The sequence below is a fragment of the Scardinius erythrophthalmus genome, assembly GCF_964197995.2.
Source record: "Scardinius erythrophthalmus genome assembly, chromosome: 1".
NCBI classification, from domain to species: domain Eukaryota; kingdom Metazoa; phylum Chordata; class Actinopteri; order Cypriniformes; family Leuciscidae; genus Scardinius; species Scardinius erythrophthalmus.
Genome location: NC_138221.1, coordinates 14,753,659 through 14,778,055, shown reverse-complemented (window position 1 = coordinate 14,778,055; position 24,397 = coordinate 14,753,659). Strand labels below are relative to the sequence as shown.

The 24,397-nt window shown below is 37.7% G+C and overlaps 1 protein-coding gene across 1 annotated transcript; it reads left to right on the top strand.

Moving 5' to 3' along the window:
• Nucleotides 1-1,534: 1,534 nt before the first annotated feature.
• On the top strand, nt 1,535-23,055 carry LOC308704391 (uncharacterized protein). The gene is made up of 9 exons (XM_081388625.1): nt 1,535-1,587; nt 5,256-5,541; nt 13,519-14,686; nt 17,886-18,117; nt 21,297-21,392; nt 21,608-21,838; nt 21,917-21,939; nt 22,021-22,139; nt 22,473-23,055. Exons 2-9 carry the CDS (start codon nt 5,484-5,486, stop codon nt 22,706-22,708), a joined length of 2,163 nt encoding a protein of 720 aa, XP_081244751.1. The 5' UTR covers nt 1,535-1,587; nt 5,256-5,483; the 3' UTR covers nt 22,709-23,055.
• The last annotated feature ends 1,342 nt before the right edge of the window (nt 23,056-24,397 follow it).

Sequence of the window (24,397 nt, the reverse complement as noted above, 5' to 3'; positions counted from 1 at the left end):
TGATTCCTCATTCATTCATCCTGATGAAGAACATGCTGATGCTCACCAGGTTTACATTGCTTCAGGTCGAGAATAAAAACATGACAAATTAAAGCAAATGAAAAACCCAAGTGAATTGATTTTTTTTCTAGGTTTGTTTTTATTATCATTTTGTCATTTAAATACATTTGACACAGGAAAGGCAAGTGTATGGTGCATAGATTTGAAATAGAAACAGTGGATTCTGATGACACTGTGCTCGAATATCCCCTTACTGATAAAGCAATGCTTTAATTCTAAAATTAATGAAACCACTCAAATATTGATCAAGCATCTCAGTGGCTCCAATCAGCTTGTGTCGATGTGCATGATTACAGATATGTAATCTTTTATGAGTCAGTAAAGAGAGAGATCTGTCTCATTCGCTTTCACTTTTACTTAATGTTTGTATTTGCTTCATGCAATTATTGAATAAACTCATTACTCATTTTATCAACAACTTATTGCTATTGTCTGTTTTTATGGCTGAATTATTTACCGTTTAACCCTTGATATCCAGCTCCATATATACATTACAAAAAGTTTGAAATGTAGATTTTAAATGCAATGAATTATCATTTATGCATTTGATGTTATGCATTTGAATACGTTTAATAAATGTGCAGACAAGCATGCTGTTGCTCCGCTTTAATAGCAATAGCAGGAGGTTCCTTCAACAAATAACCCAGGAGCAGTTTCACACAGATCTACAGTTTATTTTAACAGTAACTCACTGTCAGTAAGGGCAATAAAGCTAATGTAATGGTCTGAATAACCAACTCAACATCTTAGTTCGTCACTAAGCTTCGCTACAAACTGAAATGAAATGATGTGCCGAAAAATAAATAATAATTATTAAGGGTGATTTACAGGTTCTCGACTGGACCAAAGATTTTATGTGGGCTCAATAACCAAGGAAACACTCACGTACCCAAAATTAGTCAGATGCAAATGTAACAATTTTACTTTTGTACCATCATAGTAAAACAGCAAGTTAATGCAATCATGACAGGTACAATTGTATTTGATGTAATTTAAAAGAATGATAATCAGCAATAAGTTAGATTAAAGAAGAAGACATCAACGAACATGATAATATTCAGCACGTGTTTCAAAGGGTGTTAAATACATACATTAAATCAGCTCATGTAATCACCTGACATGCATAATTTCAGTGCACAGAAAACCTCAAAGCCATATAAATATATTAATATAGGTTTAGGAAGGATGGTTGGAAAACAAGCATATGGAGAAGTAGAAACTGTGAGCCATGCACTAATGGACTGTTTATGTCATCGTACAGAAAGAAATCTCATGAACTCAGAGCTGTATATAATTTCAAGTTATTTACTAAAATCATTACTTTGTACTAAGGACTGTCTATGAGACAACAAAACTTGTTCTCGACTTTTTTTGTACCGGACTGGACTATAAGGATATAATGTGTTAAATCTATTAATTCTTCAAATGAACTGAGGAGGGCAGCAATACGCCATTCTAGCGACTATAGTCTGCCGCAAATATCAGAAGAAGAAGAAGGAGAAGAAGGTGAGGAGAGAGCAGTTCACGGTATTTCTCATATTTACACAACCATCACACACACTTTATACAGTTTAAGCGACAGACTCTTTTCTGTATTGTTTTCATCGATCACAGCGATACTTGTGCGTCTTTTCTGGCGTCTTCCTTCTGAAATAAACATTTAGTGCAGCAGCAGCGAGCATGAGGAGAATATGTGGAGTTCATTCAGACCAGGGACCGGTTGCACCAGCTGGGCGTAAGTTATAACTTAGCCTAGTTTTGACGTAAATGGACACCAAGTTACGACTTGCGCACTTCTAAATATTTTTGCGTTGCACCATTAAACTTAGTTGAAGCGTAACTCTACGTTTAAACTAAATATTTACGGCAGCCTCCGATCAGGAGTAACGGATGGAATAAAATATCAAACACACTGAACTTCATCAATAAGCTATTATTTTACCTGACAGACTTCAATTCTTAATACATATATGATTATGCAGACATTTACACTTGCTTACATTTTAAGAGAGAGAACATTATGTGAAAAGATTACTTTGTTAGAGGCTATCTTTAACACAAACCCATCCTAAACAGCACGTCGCTGTGTGCATCGGTCCATGGTGTGCATATCAAATATCAGTCATAATCAATAAACGTAATTTCTTATGCTTTTTGTATCAATATTTATTTATTTATCCTTATTCATTTAATTTCAAATACAGTTTCTGAATGTTACATATAAAAACACTTATGCTATTCATGATCAAGTATCGTATTTAATGGAAACTTATTTTTACCGTTAGTAACGTGAGGCAAAAGAATGAAGGATAAACTGAAATTCACAGCATTTCAACACAACATCTGCTCACGTATTTGAAGGCTGCTATTGGATAACCGAGGCTAAACGTCATATTATGCGACTACGCATTACTTTACGGAGAGCTTACGACCTACTAGCTACGTTCTGCCTTACGAACAAATGGTGCAACGGAATAAAGTTCAGAGTTAGTTACAAACTAGCTAGTAGTTACTAAGCCTCTAGTGTGGACTTTACGTTCCAATTTAAGAAAGAACTTACGAACGGCTGGTGCAACCCTACCCAGGGGTGCGTTTCCCGAAAGCATCGTTAGCCAACTATGGTCGCAAGTTCCGTCGTTACCAATAGAGTTCAATGGACATTGCGATGAACTTGCGACCATTCGGCCAACGATGCTTTCGGGAAACGCACCCCTGAGCGATTTTGTGTTCGTTTGTGTGATTGTCTCGATGTTTGTGTGAGAACTGTTACTGAATGTCAAGTCAAGAGTTAAAGTTTGAGATCTGTGAGGGGAATTGATGGGAAACGATCTCAAGTTTTGCTGTTGCCATTTTCAATGTTGCCTTTAGATTTCTTTGTTGACATTTAGCAGATTATTGTTAAAATTGAAATATATATAGAACAGACAAACACTTTATATCGTCTTTGTAATGAGTAATGAACGTGGGGAAAGTTCAAATCTATACATAAATGATAAATATAATAAAATTGATAGAATAAGAGAGAGCCTAAATATTAATGAAGTTTGAAACTGGACATGTTGAAAACATTTGTGAGAAATAGCTAACAGTTCTATCTTTCACTAGAGCAGTTTTACAGGCTTTTATCATCCTGACTCAAATAATGTGTTTCTAACAGCAAACACTCAGAATAAAGTGAGATGATCTGCTGATGATCCTGAATGGCTTGTTGAATGAGTGTTGATAGTCTGAGGCTCATCAATATTAACAGATCTGCTGAAAACACTCTTTATTTCATGACAATAGTTCCTGTTTTCACCTCATTTATTATGCTGATGTCTTCAGATCTCCTGTGAATTGACACTTAAAGGGGTCATGACATGAGAAACCAAATTTGCCTTGATCTTTTGGTATATAAGAGGTCTTTGTACCATTAAAACGTCCTGCAAGTTTCATAGCTTAAGACGTCCTCCCCACAAACCATTTATTTAATCAAGCTCTAAATACAGCTCGTTCTGGATCCATGGTAAGAAGTGACGTCACGGTGCGAAGTGACGTACCGGCCGTTTGCATATGACCGCCTCCAGCACAAGACAACTACGCTTCAAGTGCAAGATAACTACATTCATTTCGTATCGTTGTCGCGCCGCGCGCCTCACAAGTGTTCAGTCGACGGACAGCGAGTGGGTCTGTGTACAGGAAAATTACGATGCCACGCAGATGCGCTGTTCCTGGCTGTGGACAAACAACATCTTTGAATACGCTGCCGAAAGATCCAGACGTCAGGGAAAAATGGATGCACTTTATTTTTTGCGGACGTCCCAGTCACTGTAGTGTTAATTTAAGCGTTTGTTCTAAACATTTTAAGGATGACTGTTTTGAGAACAAATCCCAATATGATGCTGGCTTTGCCAGAAAACTGTTGCTCAAAGATAAGGCCGTGCCGACTATTCTGGGCTCAACAACGACGACGCAAACTGTAAGTAATATATTTAAAACTTTAAACTACTTTTTAAAACGCAATTTCATTCATTATGAATAATCACAGTGTTTTTACTTAGTTTACTTGCATATTGTTTTCAGAGACCGCCATGTTCAGGCCCTATATCAAAAGATGTGTTAAATAATGTTAAACTGTTAGCAAATTAAGCTATAGGATAATTATGCAACAATAATCCGTTTTCAGGTGTCTCGGGTAACAATTTTTTTATTAATTCAAAATAGTTTCACTTTCCATGTGGACACGGGCTGATCCAGTCTTCGTTGTTGTGCTGATGGTTCATTTTCCTTTGATTCCTCATCTGATTCCGGCTCAAACATATAAGGTTTTATCATTGCAAGAGACATCGCTTCGCATGCATCACCCGCTACTAAACAGTTACGCTGAATCCACAAATGTTCTGGCTGGGGGCGTTAATAATTGATGCATAGGCACTGACGTTAGCCAATCATAACAGTGGGCGTTAACATTGAACTCTTAAAGGGGAAACACCCCCAAAACAGACTGTTTGAATCAGAGGATAAGAAACAGGACGGGAAAAGGTCATAAATCACTACATTTTGAAAGTTTTTTGTTAAAAAAACTATAGTAATACTATAATTGCACCTAGGGGACCATAATAATAATATAGAAAAACCCATGTCATGACCCCTACAAATATGGAAGTTTATTTCAGTGTTCATCTTTTTAACTGTTTTTATGGCCATCATTTATATTTGGAAGACAACTTATATATATATTTTTTATGTCTACTATATCTGTCTATATTTTAACAATTTTACAATGTTCTGGTTAGCAATAATAGAAGTTGTGAATTAGCATCAGTTATGATAGACATAAATAGGGGTGCAACAGATCGTAACATTGGCTGTACCTGAATACTACTGTTAGGCTTTATAACTTTGTTATATAGTATTCACCTATGCTTGAAATTTGTGTATTTGTTCTTATTTTAATATTGTATGTTCACTTGTCTTAAATAAAGTTTGAACTGTATCAGTTATGCCAGTTGTTTTTGCTGTGATATCAAAGTACTTTAATCTTCAAGTAATAAATGAAAAGCAAAATTATTATTATTTTTTATATTTTTTTGCTTATCCTCTCCGTGACTCGAAAACCTTAAATGATCCGAAACGTGAGTTTTGTGATCCATTACACCTCTAGACATAAATGCTTAAAACAAATTCTGTAACTGATATATTTTTGATTTTGGCAGATCAGCTCCTCCCAATGCAGTCACATCATCAGTGAAGCTCCTCCCACATCAGTCCATCATCAGATAAGCCCCTCCCATTGCATTTACATCATCAGTGAAGCCCCTCCCACAGTAATTCCCCAATAAATGCTGTAAATTCCCATCAGCTACAAGTGAAGACGAGCATCAGAGCATCAGGAAGAGCTGAAATCTGCAAAGACTGAGTTTATTAAAGAGGACAGTGAGAACATGAGTGATCCAGAACCCTGCAGAATGAAACACACTGAAGATCCTGAAGAACAAAGAGGTTGGTGTTTATTCTTCATTCATTCATGATGCTGAAGAACATTCATGTTAGAAACATTCAAGCACTTCCTCACATTTAGATGGCTGTAGCAGAAAAAATCTTAACAGCCGTGTGATAAAATGTTTAAAGGGCACCTATTATGCAAAATTCAGGTGTTTTGTTGTTGGATGTAAGAGTGAAGACCACATTTTTTTGTTTGAGCGAATCATTTTACACCAGACTGCAGTTTATTAACCCCTTAAACCCTGAGGGCATTTTAGAGTTGTATTTTCTGAGTGACACACACAACACTAAAGACTCCAAAACTATAGCAAGGAGAGTCAAAAGGTAGAGATTGTTTGATTGAACACTTGTTACATTTTTAGAAAATATACGTTACATTACATTTGGACATTCTCATGTATATATAATATGGATTATACTTTTTTTTTTTTTTTACATGGAATAACTCAGGAAGGAAATAAGGTACGAGGACATTTCTAGACAAGTCTCTCTACATGTGAGCTGCATATGGATAAAATTGTGTGGCGATTGCATAAAGTAATCAAAAGTTACAGCATTTGGAACCAAGATAGCCTTTTTGCTCAGTCCTTGACACCCCCAATTTTAAAATTGTTCATCCATGAGGAATATCTTGTGACCACTGCAATAGATTGTTCATTTTGGGCTCATTTTAATTGTAATAATATGCTGTAAAAAATGTATGTGCGTTTTGTCAACCATCTGTGAATGTTTAATGAGCTGTATGATGTTTTTGACACATTGCAAGTATTTTTGTAGATTATGAGAAGAAGAAATTCTATTTATCAGCAAATATTTCAGATTGGCTACATTCATTGGAAGGTTCAGACTCTAAGCTTTCAAATGACACATTTTGTGTTGATTAAGGCAGTAGTTTTGAAAAATATGATAATGAATATATTTGCAGTTTTGAGCGACTAGTCAGCACTTGTTAAGAGTTGATCAAAGTGGTTAGATGCATTAAAAAGCTGAGATTATTTAAGATGATACATATTTTGTGTTATTCCATGTTTGAAAACGAGCACGGACGGTTCCGGGAACATTGGAAAACACATTGCATCCCGGAAAGATAAGACACATGTTTGAAAAATGAAAAATGTGGTGATGTGCAATGTATATTCTGAGAAAATTAAACTGTTTTTTTACTTTTGAAGCACGTAAACATGTTATAGGAGACTCCAAAACGACATTATGAGCCTTTAAAATAGCATAATAATAGCACCACGTTATTCCATTCTCCACTTTGCCTTCCTTGAGTTGAGACATGTTTTTTAGCCAAGTATGCATCACTTCGTTAGGAATATCTTGTATTTGGGCTCTTTGTAATCACGAGAATCTGCTGTCAATAAAGATGTTTGATTTTCCACAATTCATGCATGTTTCGTGGAGTTATGAGCTGGAACGTCACATCAATGCATATATATACTTCATTGGATGTGCGCCTGTTGAGGTTCATGTGCTAGAAGTCCTTGAGGAATATCTTTAGATCTGAGTGATGGATTATGGTGAGTCTGGGCTCTTTTTAATCTTAACAATCTGCTTTAAATAATGATGTGCCATTTTCCACAATCTATGCATGCTTCAGGGAGTCATGAGCAAAACCACGTCATCAGTATACAAGGCTCTGTGTGCGCCTTTGTGTGTGACAACTCCATTAGGAATATCTTCTGATCTGAGAGATGGATTATGCTGAGTTTGGGCTCTTTTTAATCGTGAGAGTCTGCTGTAAATAGTGTTGTGCCATATTCTACGATATGTGCATGCTTCATGCAGTTATAATCTAAAATGCAACACGAGTTCTTCATCAGAATGGCTACATTCGCCTGTGGGATTTATTTTGTGTTAGACCTCCATGGGGAATATCTTTAGATCTGAGTGATGGATTATGTTAAACGTCACATCAATGCACCATCTATATATACTAAATTGGATGTGCGCCTGTGCAGCTTCATGTGTTAGAAGTCCATGAGGAATATCTTTAGATCTGAGTGATGGATTATGGTGAGTCTGGGCTCTTAATCGTAACAATCTGCTGTAAATAATGATGTGCCATTTTCCACAATTGTGGAATGTGTGCAATTCAGCATCTGTGTATGATTTACATATGAGACTTGAAGGGCTTAATGTACAAAACCTCACTCAAGTTAGTCAAAAGCACAAAACAAGTATGCTTGTTGTGTTCTACTCATTGATATCTTTCAAATAACATATGACACACAACAATCTGAGCTGTATGATGTGTTTGATGTATTGCAGTATGAAGCACAAAAAAAAGTATTTCATACATTGTGAATTTGTTTTTCTATTTTTCAGCAAATATCTCAGCACTACCTAAGAGTTTATGAAATTGATTAAACTCGCTTTCAAATGACACTTGTTTTGAGTTGATCAAGGTAGTAGTTTTGAAAAATATGATTATTTTTATTTTATATTTTTTATTTTAATTTAATTATTTTTTGCTCACCCATTGTGTTCTTACAATAGGGTAATTTTGTTGTGTCGAGTTTACACAACACATGAAAGCTTGATTTCAATCTTTGAATTAAATTGGAAAAAAAGAAGCACAAATTTAATAGAATAAAAAGAGAGAAAAAATAAGTTTTTTAGGTCTAACACTAGTATTCAGAAATTGAATAAAGTAGTCAAATGTGACTAAATTAAATACATAGGCTATTAATCCTGATTCATTACAATGAAAGATATCTTTTATTGTTTTGACAACAACATTAATGACAGACACGTATGGCTGCTGTCACTTTAAGAGCTAGTGCACGGATCCATTACTGTTCTGACACGTGTTTTATGCTTATTTAAGACAAAATCGACTGTGTTCACGAAGATACTCACTAAGACATGAATTTTGACATAATTTTGTGTTTTTGACCGTTAAAGCGATATAATCCGCGAAAAATAACTTTTGTTACTCGCGATCTGTTTCGGAGGTGGCTCTCAGAGAGCGATCAAGATCACTGGTAAGACTAAAAAAGACGTGAAAGTTATCAACTTTAGTTATGATGCAATGCTGCGCAATTGTGCAAGTGACGATTTCGTAATGTCCCGACTCCTAAACATGAGAGAGTAGTATCACCGGCCTCTAGCGCGCCTGACGCTTGCCTTGTGCAACCTATGTTGAGCGATGAGAGAGAGAAGACGCGGCACCGCTATTCACTTACGCTGTTTGTGAAATTGCGCCTCGGAGAATGTTTTTAACCCACATACCGTGTTCACATTACAGCCCTTAATTCTGTGTTCATAGACAAATGTGGACACAGAGGTCTCAGGTGTGATCCAATTTTTTGTTTATTATAAATGTTATATCACTGTCTTCGATAAAATATAATCTATCAATTTATGGTGTTTTTATTTTTGGGGTATTTTTGAATTTATTTACCTCTAAAAGCACCATATTTTCTATGTAAATTATGCTTATTTTTGTTATATTTAATATTTCTTTAACTACATTAAAAATATCATTCCACTAAGTTCAGAGAGCTAAAACCTAAAGATGAAGTGACTTTGGTGGCATCTGGTGTCTTATATTGGTATTAAATTAACAAAAAAACAATAATATCAATAGCCACTAGATGACTGTAGTACTTAATGGCTGCATATAGGCTGAACTAAATGAGCCACTGTATAAATGAATTTGACCTCATAAGTTTTTGACTATCCCAAGTTAAAATTCTAATTTAAAATATATATATATCTGTGTTAGGTGAGACTGTACAAAGATGCCAGAATATGCTTAGATAAATATGACCATGCTATAAGGAAAAGACAAAGTAGTAGATCATTTATTTCAAACAAAAAACATCAAATTTCAATAACTAATTGGTACCAAACAGGTAAGAATATACATAACAATAACTAAATAAGTGTTAGCTAAGAATAAACAGGTAAGAACAAACAATAATAGTTATTTACATGCACTTGTGGCAGCAGGTAATTGTAACCGAATGTTCTTTGCAGATATATTCTCTGCATTTTCCACATACAGTGCTGTTTTTTTTTTCCTGTTGGAAGTACAGACATGGCACCTTTTTCTCTTGGTTGGGGGAGTTGCTGTGGATGTGCCAGGGATGTTTTCTGAGGAGGGTTGTCTGATCTGATTCAGCATCCTCAGAGTGGCCGCTCCACGGGGAACTCTCTTCCTTCTCTGAATCTGTGGAGACACCAGAGCCTTCCCGAGCTCTTCCAGAAAGATCCGCCTTCGGAAGTTCTTTCCTGAATTCCAGGCAGGATTGATTTCAGACCACAGGACAAAGGCGTTCAGGGCAGACACATCCAGCATATTGGAAAACACAACCATGGGCCAACGGTTGGGTTTTCGCTTACAAGTGTAAGCAGCTACCATCTTGAATAATACACACAGAAAAAGAATAAAAACACTATACTGACAAAAGTACATTTGCATTTATTCACTTAGCAATTCATACATTTGTTACAAATTATAAACCACAAGCAATTTGTCATAGGAAAATTAGTAAACAATGAAAAAAAAAAAGATAGTAGTAGTAAAATACCTGGTCAAGGCAGTCCACTCCACCTTTTGTCTTGTTGTAATCCAGGATTACATCTGGCTTCCTCTCTTCACCTGTGCTGACTGTGGCTTCCTTGTGAACTGTGCTCATCAAGAGCACTTTTTTTTGGGGGGGGGGGGGGGGACATTAATGGCGCTTTTCCACTACACAGTACCAGCTCGACTCGGCTCGGCTCGGCTCGACTCAGCTTTGTTTGGTTTTCCACTGTGTAAAAGTTGTACCTGTATCTGCTTCCAGGTACTTTTTTTCGTACCACCTCCGGCGAGGTTCTAAGCGAGCTGAGGCGATACTAAAATGTGACGTGAAAACACGGCAGACTGCTGATTGGTCAGAGAGAATCGTCACTATTCACTGCGTCATCATTGCACGCGCCAGATGGAGTATCCTGAATAAAAAACAGCAAAAACAAAAACATCCAAAAACAGCATACACTCGAGTTCCTCCATTGTCCTGTGTGTTTGGGTAGCGGGTGCCTCGCGTAGAAGATTAAGTCATGGCATTTTCCTGCAGCGTCGCTATGACGACCAGGTACTTTTGTGGAGGTACTATCTGCAATGGAAAACGGAGCGAGGCGAGTCGAGTCGAGCTGAGCTGGTACTGGTAATGGAAAAGCGCCATAAGACACAAGTGTGTGTGTACTGGTAAATGCAAACACTGAAGAGAATTTCTCTCTGCCCCTTGTCGTCACCAGTGCTGATGGGAGCTCAGGCTTGTTCTTCCTCACCATTCCCAGCATGCCTAGTGTCCTCTTCAGGAGCTCCTGGCCAAGGGCATACGACGTGAAGTAATTATCACACGTGATGGTGTGCCCTTGGAGACCTGCTGACATGTCGAGGACAACGCGCTTTGCCAGGTTTTTTTCTCGCTGCCCATCAGCCGGCTTGCCAGTATAGATTTGCATATTGTAGGCATAACTGGTCTTAGCATCACAAGCTGCCCAGATTTTGATGCCATATCTGGCTGGTTTGCTTGGCATGTACTGCTTGAAGCTACAGCGTCCTCTGAAAGGTACCAGGCATTCATCTACTGTGACTTCTCGGCCTGGGTTGTACATTAGAGGCAGACGTTCGACCCATTTGTCCCAGATTTTTCGTATCGCATGTCAAACCTGATGACCCTCGTCATGATTTTAAAGGCTTGCAGAGACATTGTAGCACGAAAAATGGCTCTCCTTGTGTCTGCATTCCACAAGCTCATTGAGGCCTCGTTGTGGGAATGATAGACACCGGCCAGCAATAGCAGACCAAAGTCCACCTCTTTCCATGACTCCCCATACACTCTTTTGCCCTCTAAATTTGTCATGTCAACCTGTGTCTCTTTGAGTTTCCAGAGGGAAAAAAAGGTCAAAAGCTGACCTTATGTTGTCCACACACGAACAGGCAAATCGTGTTGGCCCAGGGGTCATCTTCATCACTTGCTCTGCAGGTGCTCTCCCTGGTGTCTGGGTAGGTGCAGTAGCAGTCCAGACGATTTCCCCCTTTTTAGATGCATAAGTTACTTCACCAGGATCCTGTTCCTCAGAGTCTTCCCCATTGGTGTCCTCACAATCCTGGTCATACTCTGTCTGACTATCTGTTTCAGACCTTCATCATTTGATGACTCCAAACCACAGTCTGGCAGGCCTCCTTCCTCCCCACTTGATTCCAGGAGAATATCCAGGGTCTCTGCTGCACTGAACCTCTTACTCATTGTGCTTCTCCTGAGTGAACTGATAAAATAACTGCCACTGAGGTTTAGGTAGCATATGCTGCAGAAACATTTTGTTTTCAAAGTTTCAACAAACCTTGCAGTAGCACTTTGATCTGACTCTGAAGTGTGCCTGTGTGAGGGTGATGAGCCAGGTGGATGATTGGATCATACCAAAAACATGGTCAGACATTGGCTCATTCAATTCTTTGTTTTTGTATGTGTGAGTGAGTTTTTATAAAAAAAAAAAAAAAAAAAAAAAGCCCAGCTCTGAATGCATAGGCTCATTGAATGCATTGTGTTTGCGTGTATGAGTGTGAGTTGTTGCCATGTTGCGAATGTTGTACAGGATCAGCCCTTCATTTGTGTGTATGTTAGATATACATTGTATTGGATCTGTTGATTTTTTTTTTAAACAAAAAAAAAACAATAAGAATGCTCTGAATTATAGTTTTCCCATTCATTCCAATGGGTGCCCATTTTTGTCCATGAACACAAGATTAAGGAGTGTTTTTTTGTTGTTGTTTTTTTACCTATTTAACATTGTAGAATCAAGTCATTTTTGTGTGTTTGTGTTCAGGTGGCAAACTTTGGAAAAGTAGCCAAGTCTTGTACCGCTCAGATCAAGGGAAGTATTTAAAAAAAAAAATAATCAAAATTATTTTGCCCACATTTGTCCCCAACAGGGTTTGAGGACTGGTTAGATTTTATAATCTGTGTAATTAATCAAAGTGTTAAGCAAAGGTACATGTACATGTGATTTTTGTTTTGTTTTATATTTTTAACAAATTTGCAAAGATTTCAAACACATTTCTTTCATGTTATCATTATGGGGTATTGTTTGTAGAATTTTGTGGAAACTAATGAATTAAATCCATTTTGGAATAAGGCTGTGAATACTTTCTGTATATTCTCTGTAGGCATCATTGTCCGACTCCGGTTCAAAAATATAAGGCTGAACTGGCTATTGACAGTTTCTGACATTTTCATTGCGTGTGATTGTCAGGTTTTGTTACCCTCTTCTTGAAAGGGGGCTGGGAGCACCAGCTCATTTGCATTTAAAGGGACACACACAAAAACAGTGTTTTTGCTCACCCCCAAAATGTGGCAATTTTAACATGCTATAAATAATGATCTGTGTATTTTGAGCTGAAACTTCACATACAAACTCTGAGGACATCAGACACTTATTTCACCTATTATAAAAAGGGGCATAATAGATCACAATTAATCAAAATTTTAGCTTTCAGCAAATGTTCAGGAAAAGGAGGTTTGAGAATTTCAGATTGATTGTCAACATCAGGTTAAACTAAATATTTAAGCTCTTTTATTTTATATTTATTGTATATCTGGTGTTAAGTGAAAGTTGTCGGACACAGATAATGCTTAAGAAATGGTACATTTAACACTAGATTTTTGAGTATGTGAAACTTCAACAGAACCTGAACCAAAATGCGGCGAAATTCGCTTATTGTCCAACATTCACTTGAGTATGAATGGAAGTCATTGGAAAGATGCCATTAATAATAACGTTTTTAGTAAAACAAATTAAATGGCAATATAAACGTTGGTGTCAAAATTACAGCTGTATTGTATTGTATATTTTTGATATTATGTTAGATAATTGTTGTTCAAATGTATTTAATAGTTTACACTTTATGTCCGTTCATTTTTTCTCTCGAATTTTGATTTACTGAAAATTAAATTAACTCTTTTTCTTTCATTTCAGACCTGATGGAAGTGAAGGAGGAGAGTGAAGAACTGAGTGAAGTGGAGGAGGAACATCAAGTCAAACCTGGAGAAAAACCTTTGAGTCACTTAAAGACTAAAAATAAGATTTTAAATAAAAGAGCACCCAAGAAATCTTTAATCTGCACTCGGTGTGGAAAGAGTTTCCCAAGCAAACATAAACTTGAGTGTCACATGAGAGTTCACACTGGAGAGAAGCCGCACATATGTAATCAGTGCGGGAAGAGCTTCGCACAAAAACCAAATCTTAATCAACACATAAGGATCCACACCGGAGAGAGGCCGTACACATGCACTCAATGTGGGAAGAGTTTTAATTCCTCAACACACCTTAAAGAACACATGAGAGCTCACACTGGAGAGAAGCGGTTCACATGTGACAAATGTGGAAAGAGATTCAGATACAAACAAAGTCTTAATGTTCACATGAGAATCCACAGTGTAGACAATATGTTCACGTGTGGTCAGTGTGGAAAGAGCTTCACAAACAAACAACATCTTGAGCTTCATGTAAGAGTTCATACAGGAGAGAGGCCGTTCACATGTGATCAGTGCGGGAATAGTTTCGCACAATCATCACAGCTTAAGAACCACAAGAGGATCCACACTGGAGAGAAGCCGTTCTCATGTGATCATTGTGAAAGGAGTTTTGCACAATCAGCACACCTCACTGCTCACATGAGGATCCACACCGGAGAGAAGCCGTTCTCATGTGATCAGTGTGGGAAAACATTTCTTGTGGCATCAAACCTGAAGAGACACCTGACAGTTCATACGAAGGAGAAGCCACATTCATGTTCTGATTGTGGAAAGAGTTTTTCACTGCCCCTATATTTACGTGCACATCAGAAAATTCATACTGGTGTAAGAGATCATGTGTGCTTTGAGTGTGAGAAGACTTTTACTTCAGTGGGCGTTTTAAAAGTGCACCAGAAAATCCACACTGGAGAAAAACCTTACAAGTGTTCACACTGCGACAAGAGATTCTGTCAGTCGACACATCTGAAAATACATGAGAAGATCCACATCAGAGAGAACCCACACACGTGTGATCAGTGTGGAACCAGTTTCTATTTTAAAACTCACCTGAAGCGACACATGAAGATCCATGCAGTGGAGAATCCAGATCACCGCAGTCTGAAATCACAGTAAGTAGTTCATCTTTGTGTGCTGAGAAACAAAGTCTCTTCCGATTAATAATAGCTTTCAAGATCCCATGGGTACTTTACATAATATTGAAAGACTAAGTAATCCTATCCCATGCCTAAACTTCAATGTTACAACAACTACCTTACTAACAATTAATAAGCTGTAAATCAGGAGTTTATTGAGGCAAATGTCATAGTTAATAGTGGATTATGTGTTCTCCATTCTAACTTCTGGTTAAAAACAGCATAGATACTGGACAAAGATAAATGTTTTTAGAGCACATGTGTTGACCGTCTGAGTTCGCACACACTATCAAATGGAGTATACTTTGAAAGGTTTTGTATTCGATTCACCGACTATATTCTTAATTAAAATCCTGTTAGGGAAACCACCACTTAAAATACAACACAAAGAATGTAGCCTAATTATTTTGTTCCAAAAAAAGAACCAAACAGGAACAAAATATTAATGGTAGGGGAACATTTAGTGTTCGCTAGGTTTGAACAAAATTTGTTTGTAGGAAAAAAGTGCCTTTTTTCTTGTGTCTTTAAAATCGATATTTGTGTTCTCTCATGTGTTAATTTATGTTAGATCCGAGTATGGAGTATACTTCAAAGGTTATTGTGGCGAGGGGGCCAAGTTCAAAAACTATGAAATGCTCCATTGGTAATCTATGGAGCTCTGTAACACAGTTCTCCTTTCTCTCAAACTAACACTTGTGTCTCAACAAAAGCAAAAATAAATCAGCGATCATTGGAGGACAAATGAAAAATAAGATATCAAGAAGGATTTTTGAGTTTGTTTCAAAACAGACAGCTGAACTAGAGTTGTCTAAAAGAACCAACTTCGGTGCCAAGTTAGTACTGAAATTTAAAAAATGTGACGATACCAGCATTTCCCTCTAGCATTTTGAGTGCTGTTGAATGGATTCTTAAACATCTCTGATTGGCCATTGTGTTGACGCACTCAACATGTATGTCTGTGATTGGCTACAGTGATTAACAATGACATCTTTGACACTCCTCACTGAGCACTTACAAAGATACACACGGGATGGTTTTCAAAGATACACACGGGATTGATTTAAAAGCAGGTGTCTATCAGCGAAACCGACTAGCAGCGGATATATTAGCGATTTGCTTATAGACACCGCTTTCAAATGCTCCCATGTGTATCTGTGTAAATGCTCGGTGAAGAGCGTCAAAGACGTGTTTTTGAAGCGTTGATCATTGTAGCCAATCATAGACATACGATTTTGCAGGTTTTCCCACTTACAGCTCATGTAGAAGTCTGTAATTTTTATCATAGGTACTCTTCAACTGTGAGAGACGGAATCTCCAGAAAATCACATTGTATGATTAAGTAATTAATTTGCATTATATTGAATGACATAAGTATTTGATACATCAGAAAAGCAGAACTTAATATTTGATACAGAAACCTTTGTTTGCAATTACAGAGATCATACGTTTCCTGTAGTTCTTGACCAGGTTTGCACACGCTGCAGCAGGGATTTTGGCCCACTCCTCCATACAGACCTTCTCCAGATCCTTCAGGTTTCGGGGCTGTCGCTGGGCAATACGGACTTTCAGCTCCCTCCAAAGATTTTATATTGGGTTCAGATCTGGAGACTGGCTAGGCCACTCCAGGACCTTGAGATGCTTCTTACGGAGCCACTCCTTAGTTGCCCTGGCTGTATGTTTCGGGTCGTTGTCATGCTGGAAGACCCAGCCACGACCCATCTTTCATGCTCTTACTGAGGGAAGGAGGTTGTTGGCCAAGATCTCGCAATAGATGGCCCCATCCATCCTCCCCTCAATACGGTGCAGTCATCCTGTCCCCTTTGCAGAAAAGCATCCCCAAAGAATGATGTTTCCACCTCCATGCTTCACGGTTGGGATGGTGTTTTTGGGGTTGTACTCATCCTTCTTCTTCCTCCAAACACGGCGAGTGGAGTTTAGACCAAAAAGCTCTATTTTTGTCTCATCAGACCACATGACCTTCTCCCATTCCTCCTCTGGATCATCCAGATGGTCATTGGCAAACTTCAGACGGGCCTGGACATGCACTGGCTTGAGCAGGGGGACCTTGCATGCGCTGCAGGATTTTAATCCATGACGGTGTAGTGTGTTACTAATGGTTTTCTTTGAGACTGTGGTCCCAGTTCTCTTCAGGTCATTGACCAGGTCCTGCCATGTAGTTCTGGGCTGATCCCTCACCTTCCTCATGATCATTGATGCCCCACGAGGTGAGATCTTGCATGGTGCCCCAGACCGAGGGAGATTGACCATCATCTTGAACTTCTTCCATTTTCTAATAATTGTGCCAACAGTTGTTGCCTTCTCACCAAGCTGCTTGCCTATTGTCGTGTAGCCCATCCCAGCCTTGAGCAGGTCTACAATTTTATCCCTGATGTCCTTACACAGCTCTCTGGTCTTGGCCATTGTGGAGAGGTTGGAGTCTGTTTGATTGAGTGTGTGGACAGGTGTCTTTTATACAGGTAACAAGTTCAAACAGGTGCAGTTAATACAGGTAATGAGTGGAGGACAGGAGGGCTTCTTAAAGAAAAACGAACAGGTCTGTGAGAGCCGGAATTCTTACTGGTTAGTTGGTGATCAAATACTTATGTCATGCAATATAATGCAAATTAATTATTTAAAAATAATGTGATTTTCTGGATTTTTGTTTTAGATTCCATCTCTCACAGTTGAAGTGTACTTGTGATAAAAATTACAGACCTCTACATGCTTTGTAAGTAGGAAAACCTGCAAAATCAGCAGTGTATCAAATACTTGTTCTCCCCACTGTATATGTTGAGCGTGTCAACACAATGGCCAATCACAGACATGCATGTTGAGTGGGCCAGTCAGAGGTGTTTAAGAATCTGTTCGACAGTGCTCAAAATGCTAGAGGGAAATGCTGGTATCGTCACATTTTTCTTATTTCTGTACCGAAGTCGGTACTTTTGACAACTCCAAGCTGAACTTTGTGATATACATTTTTGTAACAATCATTCAGAAAGTGAAAGCATATTATACAGTGAAAATGGCTTCAGCAGGTGAAGATTATTAAATTTGTTCCGTATGCTGTGAAATCTTCAAAGGATCCTGTTTTTTTATCCTGTAGTCACAGTGTCTGTAATGAGTGTCTTACACCGTTCTGGAGAACCAAGATAACTCAGGAGTGTTCTTTCTGTAGGAAACCTTCAAAAGATATTCCTCCAGGTAATCTGCCATTAAAAAAGTCATCGCTGAAGGAGAGAAACAAGAGGCATTCAACAGGATCTGAGGAGATCTGCACTTTACACATTGAGAAACTCAAACTCTTCTGTCTGGAGGACAAACAGCCTGTGTGTTTAGTGTGCAGAGATTCAAAAGTACACAACAATCATAAATTCAGACCCATTGGTGAAGCGGTTTCATCATATAAGGTAAGACAGATGTCTCGTTTCACATGTAAAGATCAATAATTAGTCAAACACAGATATTACATTCATGCACTCAATATTTACTCAACTTCATATGGCATACTGTACTGTTAAAGTATTTGGCACCATCCTGATTTCTGATTTTGTCTCATACTGAATAGTTGTAGATCTTCAAACAAAATACAACATAAAACACAGAATACAGTTTAACACAGCGATAGACATATGCCGGTATTTGGTAATGCAATAAATCGCGGTAATGAATGTGCACGATATTGTTATCGTGGACACTTCAAAATACCGTGAAAAATAATAGATCACAATTTATATTTATAGAATGCGCATTAGCTTATTTTCCATCAACCGTTTAAACAAACACTGCGTATATGCTGCGCGAAACACGTGCGCACTCTGATGTAAACAATCCCCACATGTAGAAGCACTGTGTGCATGCGGCCCAGTGCGCACTCTAGTCTAATGTAGGCTAATGAATCCTCACATGGAGAAGAAGCACGGCGGAAGGAGGCACGCTGCCGACGATTTATCCCCCTTCTAAAAGCAGGGCTGCCAACTCTACGCATTCAGTGTGAGACTCACGCAATCGACACTTTTCACACGCTCTCGCGCCACACATCCATTTTCTCACGCAGAGAAAAATCCCGGAGCAAAGAGGACACTGACACCGACAGACTAGACAGAGCAGGTTACTTTTGATTTGAAAAAAATTCTCAGCTCTCAGGTTCTGTCCATTTTATTACGAAATTCAGACGATAAATACCGTTTTGGCGCTTGTAAATGTGACGTGACAGATCGCTGTAGCGCCTCAGTTCAAGTAAACCGATCATCTGTTACTTTTTATTTAAAGATACAGTACAACTTACCAAAATGTATTTATGCCTCATAAATAATATCGATCAATCAGTGTTTTTCAGGCACGGAAAGAGGTCAATAAAACTGCAGGACAACAATTATGTCACAGAACGTTACATTTACCTCAGGAAAGCCATTTAATGACCTAGATAAGTTATTTGACTAGAAAAAATAGCTATAGAGTATTTTGCTAAATATGTGCAGTATATTACATTTGTATTATATTTTTACTTGTGTCATAATTGTTATTATAATGAAAACCAAATTATATTTAATTTAATTTGTTATTTTTAACCTTTAATAATACCAGCTGACAGGGCTCTCTGTATGTGTACAGCATTATGTGAGATATATTTTTTCTTGAGAAAAATTAACATGTAGGGCTGTAGCTACTGTAGCCTGTAGCCTACTACTGTATTTACTACCTACTACCTATTTACTAGCTACTGTAGCCTACCTAATATTTATCCAAAGAGTCAATATTGAATCAAGATTGAAATCAAATCCCAAGAATTGAATTGAAATCGTGAAAATTGTGTACAATTCTGTTTAGTTACCAAATGTTTTGACAATCACAATTACACCTATTGTTATGCAAGTTTTTTTTTTTTTTTTTTTGTAGTTTAACACCTATCACATATGTGAAAAAGTAATTGCCCTCTTTAGCAGCTGAATGCTTGTGATAATGACTCAAAATGACATCATTATTTACAGCAGATGCTTACGATTAAAGTAAGTCCAAGCTCAACATAATTCATCACTCAGATCTAAAGATATTCCTCATGGAGTTCTTACACAAAAAATCCCACAGACATACGAAGCCAAGTATACTGATATACTGATGAAGCACTCGTGTTGTGTTTTAGATTATAACTGCTTGAAGCATGCACAGATCAGTGAAAATGGCACATCATTATTTACAGCAGATTGTCACTTCACCAACAAAGAATGTTCCCCCCACCGTATTTCCTTCCCGAGTTATTGCATTTTCAAACAAGAAAGATATGCAAAATTATAATAAAAATTATAAATATTTTTTTGGCATGAAAATGCCCAAATGTAATTTATATTTTCTAAAAATTTGACAAGTGTTCTATCAAACGATACCTACTTTTTGACTCTCTTTGCCATAGTTTTGGAGTTAAGAGTCTTTAGTGTTGTGTGTGTCACTCAAAAAAAAAACTGCTCTAAAAATGTCCTCAGGGCTTATGTGGTTAAAAGTTCCTGCATGTAACTACAACTTTAGGTAATTCCTATAAATACACTGTTGACCTTCCCTTACCCCTTAACCCATCCTTAAACCTACCCATACCACCAAACATGTATTAACCTTACCTGTATCCCATCTCAATAGCGGCACAAATATTCTGCAATACGAAATGAACACATAAGCACATAGTATTTAATGACACCTAATATAAAATGTGGCCATTTTTTTAACATTCAATCTATTATTTTCTGATTAGTCAACTATACATTATCATATAACCTTACTTAACCTAGCAATAAATAATTATTTCTGTCATTAATCTTTTAAAAGTTAAATTAAACATTTTGTCATAAGATTTACAAATGCAAAAAATATATAATAATACAAATGTACAATCTGCATTCACAGTCAACAGCCGCATTTCCATTACCCTTCAAATTGCGCAAATTGAAATTGCGAATTGAAAATATGCTTAATGGAAACACACAATTTTCGCGAAAACTCCCATTTATCTCAAAAAAGTTTTGACGCTCACATGAGATGGTTTTTCAGGCAATTCGAAAAAGAAATATTTCGCAAAACTGCAATGGAAACAGTTTTTGCGCATTTACGCAATGACGCGGTGTGTTTGGACAGAAGACGAGACAGAGTTCTTTATTAAATTCATAAAAGACAAAATAATTACAGGAATACGCACAACCAAGACCTCGATGCAGAAATGAGGGAGAAATGGCCAGAAACACCTCATACAATAGGCTATATGTGCCGCTCAAAGTTTAAGTGTCTTTCTTTACCATTAATGCTCGGATAACACGCCTATCTCCTTCGATTAATAATAATAGATAGTGTGTTGGCTGCAATAAATAAACCTACCAACATTTGTTTCCATGATTTTTGGAATGACTTCTCGTGAGAGGGAAAAATTACGTTTTAGTCGCATAATCATTTTTGCTTAGGTCTATTTTTATTACTACAAAAAAAATGGATCTGATTACTCAATTAATCGTCAGAATAATTGACAATTACTTCCAGATCACTGTATTGTCTTATCTAATTGTCTTCACTGCAATCTGTTGTTTTATGTATTTTTGTTCAATTCTAGGAGGAGCTCAATACAGCACTGAAGTCCTTACAAGAGAAACTTCAACGCAATGAAAAAAAGAAAGGAGAGTTTGAGAAAAGAGTTCAACACATCAAGGTGAGGAAACCGAAACAAGAGTCAATTTAATCACAGCTGTAGGATCACTTTATACAGTTATGATTTGATAGTTTATTATTTCCGTAAAAGACAAGCAGCGATCTGCTTTTGAATCCGTTATATGTCGGGTATCCAAGTTTATCTTGAATATGAATGATGTGAAGGGTTGATGTGTGTTGATTGAGATGATTGAAGTGAATGTGATGTGATTTCAGTCTCAAGCTGAGCACACAGAGCGTCAGATTAAACAGCAGTTTGAGGAGCTTCATCAGTTTCTCAGAGATGAAGAAGATGCTACAATCACTGCACTGAGGGAGGAAGAGGAGCAGAAGAAGCAGGTGATGAAGGAGAAGCTGAAGGAGATGAACACACGCATCTCAGCTCTTTCACGCACAATCAAAGACATGGAGGAGATGATGAAAGCCAATGATGTCTGCTTTCTGAAGGTCTGATTTCAGATCATTGGTTGATTATTGGTTCATTGATTTGAGTTCTTGATGATAAATGGTGTGTTTGTTCTGCAGGAGTTTCCAGTCTCAATGGAAAGGTGAGTAATCTGCTCCTGTCTCTGGTTTCTCTGGTTCTGATCCAAAGTCACTGCTGTTCTGACTCCTGAATGTTCTTCCAGAGTCCAGATCTCACAGCCGGATCCACAGATGCCTTCTGGAGCTTTGATTCATGTGCCACGATACTTGGGCAACCTGCTGTTCAGAGTCTGGAAGAAGATGCAGGACATCGTCCAAAACAGTGAGTCTGACTGCAGGAGATCTGAGCTGGAAATGATGGACGGAGTTAAAAATTTTAGCATTGTGTGTGAATTTCCATATGAGCTACAGCACCAAAATGAGCTGTAAACAAGAAAAGAACATGACATATACAGTTACGGTGATACAGCAGATCTTTACAGTTCAGTTTTGATTGATTTAGTCAATATCAGTTTATCAAGCGCATCTTTACTATAACAACTGAGGAATATATCTGATAGGTTTGATCAACAGGACGAGTGTCATAATTCATAATAATCTGTGTTGGGTTCTCTCTTGATCAGAATAAAAGCATTTGTTGATTGTGTCTCATCAGCTCCTGTGATTTTGGATCCAATCACTGCAAATCCAGATCTCGTCCTGTCTGATGATCGGACCAGTGTGAGAAACAGTGAGAACAATAAACCCGTTCCTGGTTATCCAGAGAGGTTTAACTTTGGTCCCTGTGTTGTGGGTTCAGAGGTTTTTAACTCAGGAACACACTGCTGGGATGTGGAGGTTAAAGAGGACTCTTGGAGTAACTACAGCATCAAACAGGAGGAAGGGACGTGACTTCTATATCACTGATGTCTGGAGTGTGTGGTATAATCAGTACGGATGGACTTTAGTTTCAAATTTTTCTGATATTCTGATATTCTACACACATTCACAACCACCAAGACTCAGTGAAATCTTCAACCAAGATCAACTAATATTGATCCGTTTAACTTTTTTTTTTTTTTTTTTTGTGATGATGTGATTTCAATGCCATTTTCATAGTGAAAGCTTAAATGTTTTGGCATGAGAAAGTAATGTTTTTTTTTTTTTTTTAGTTTTTTTTTTTTGTTTGTTTTTTTTCTCAACAAAATAGATCCAAATGAAGCCATAATAAATTAATAAACTGATCTATATAAACACTTGCTAATGTAGAATTATTCCTCAGTCCCTGTGAGCAGCTTTACTGACATCTAGAGGTCAACAATTGACTGTCTAGACCATAGATATCATATAAAGGCTAGATGTCTCGTGCGCGCTGCTGGCCAATGGAGGTCGACGTCCGCACACGGCGGCCATCTTACCACAGGGTGCTCGCTCACTCGTAACATGGTGCATGTACATTTAAATAACCATAACTTGCTCAATTTTCTACCAATTTTCAAACGGTTTGGTTTGTTATAAACGTCAGAGATGTAGCTATGAAACTGCATACATATGAATAATTATACAAATGAACTTCCATATGAAAGAATTATAGCCACGGTAATGACGTTTGTAAGAAACCAAACCGTCCAGATTTCAGAGAGATAAGAGGATTTGTGTGTGTGCTGCTCACTCACCTTAATTCACAGAGCCCTGTGGTAAGATGGCCGCCGGTGATGCCGGAAGTGACTCCGCCTTAAGACATCTAGCCTTTATATGATATCTATGGTCTAGACCGTCAACAATAAGAATCAATCCAAAAAAAAAATGGCTCTCCATCCTAATTGTTTATTTGAAGATGGATTCATTGATGTATAATAATAAATCAAATTTTTTTTTTTACAGAGGAAATGCAGTACATTTCAGATTTTTATTAGATGTGTGACATTCCCTAAAAATGCACTCACGCCAAATGAAAACACACAAAGCACATGTACTCTCTCACACCAGTGTGGATTTTCTGATGTACTTTTAAATTGCACAGCACTGAAAAACTCTTTCCACACACAGAACATGAATGCGGCTTCTCCTTCATATGAACTGTCAGGTGTCTCTTCAGCTCTGATGCCCTAAGAAATGTTTTTCCACATTGATCACATGTAAACGGCTTCCCTCCGGTGTGGATCCTCATGTGACGCTCAAGATGTTGTTTGTTTGTGAAACTCTTCCCACACTGATCACATGTGAACAGTCTCTCTCCGGTATGAATTCTCATGTGAATCTCAAAATATTGTTTGCGTGTGAAACTCTTTCCACACTGAGTGCAGGTTGTAGATTTCTTGGCTCTTCTTTTCTTTAAAAATGTCTGTTTAGTCTTTGAGCGACTCAGAGGTTTTCCTCCAGGTTTGACATGATGTTCCTCCTTCACTTCACTCAGTTCTTCACTCTCCTCCTTCACTTCTTCACTCTCCTCCTTCACTTCACTCAGTTCTTCACTCTCCTCTTTCACTTCCATCAGGTCCGAAAAAAAAAAGAAAAAAAAAGTGTAATTTAATTTTCAGTACATCAAAATAATTCAAAGAGAGAAATATGAAGTGAAAGGACATACAAATGAGCCCTGAT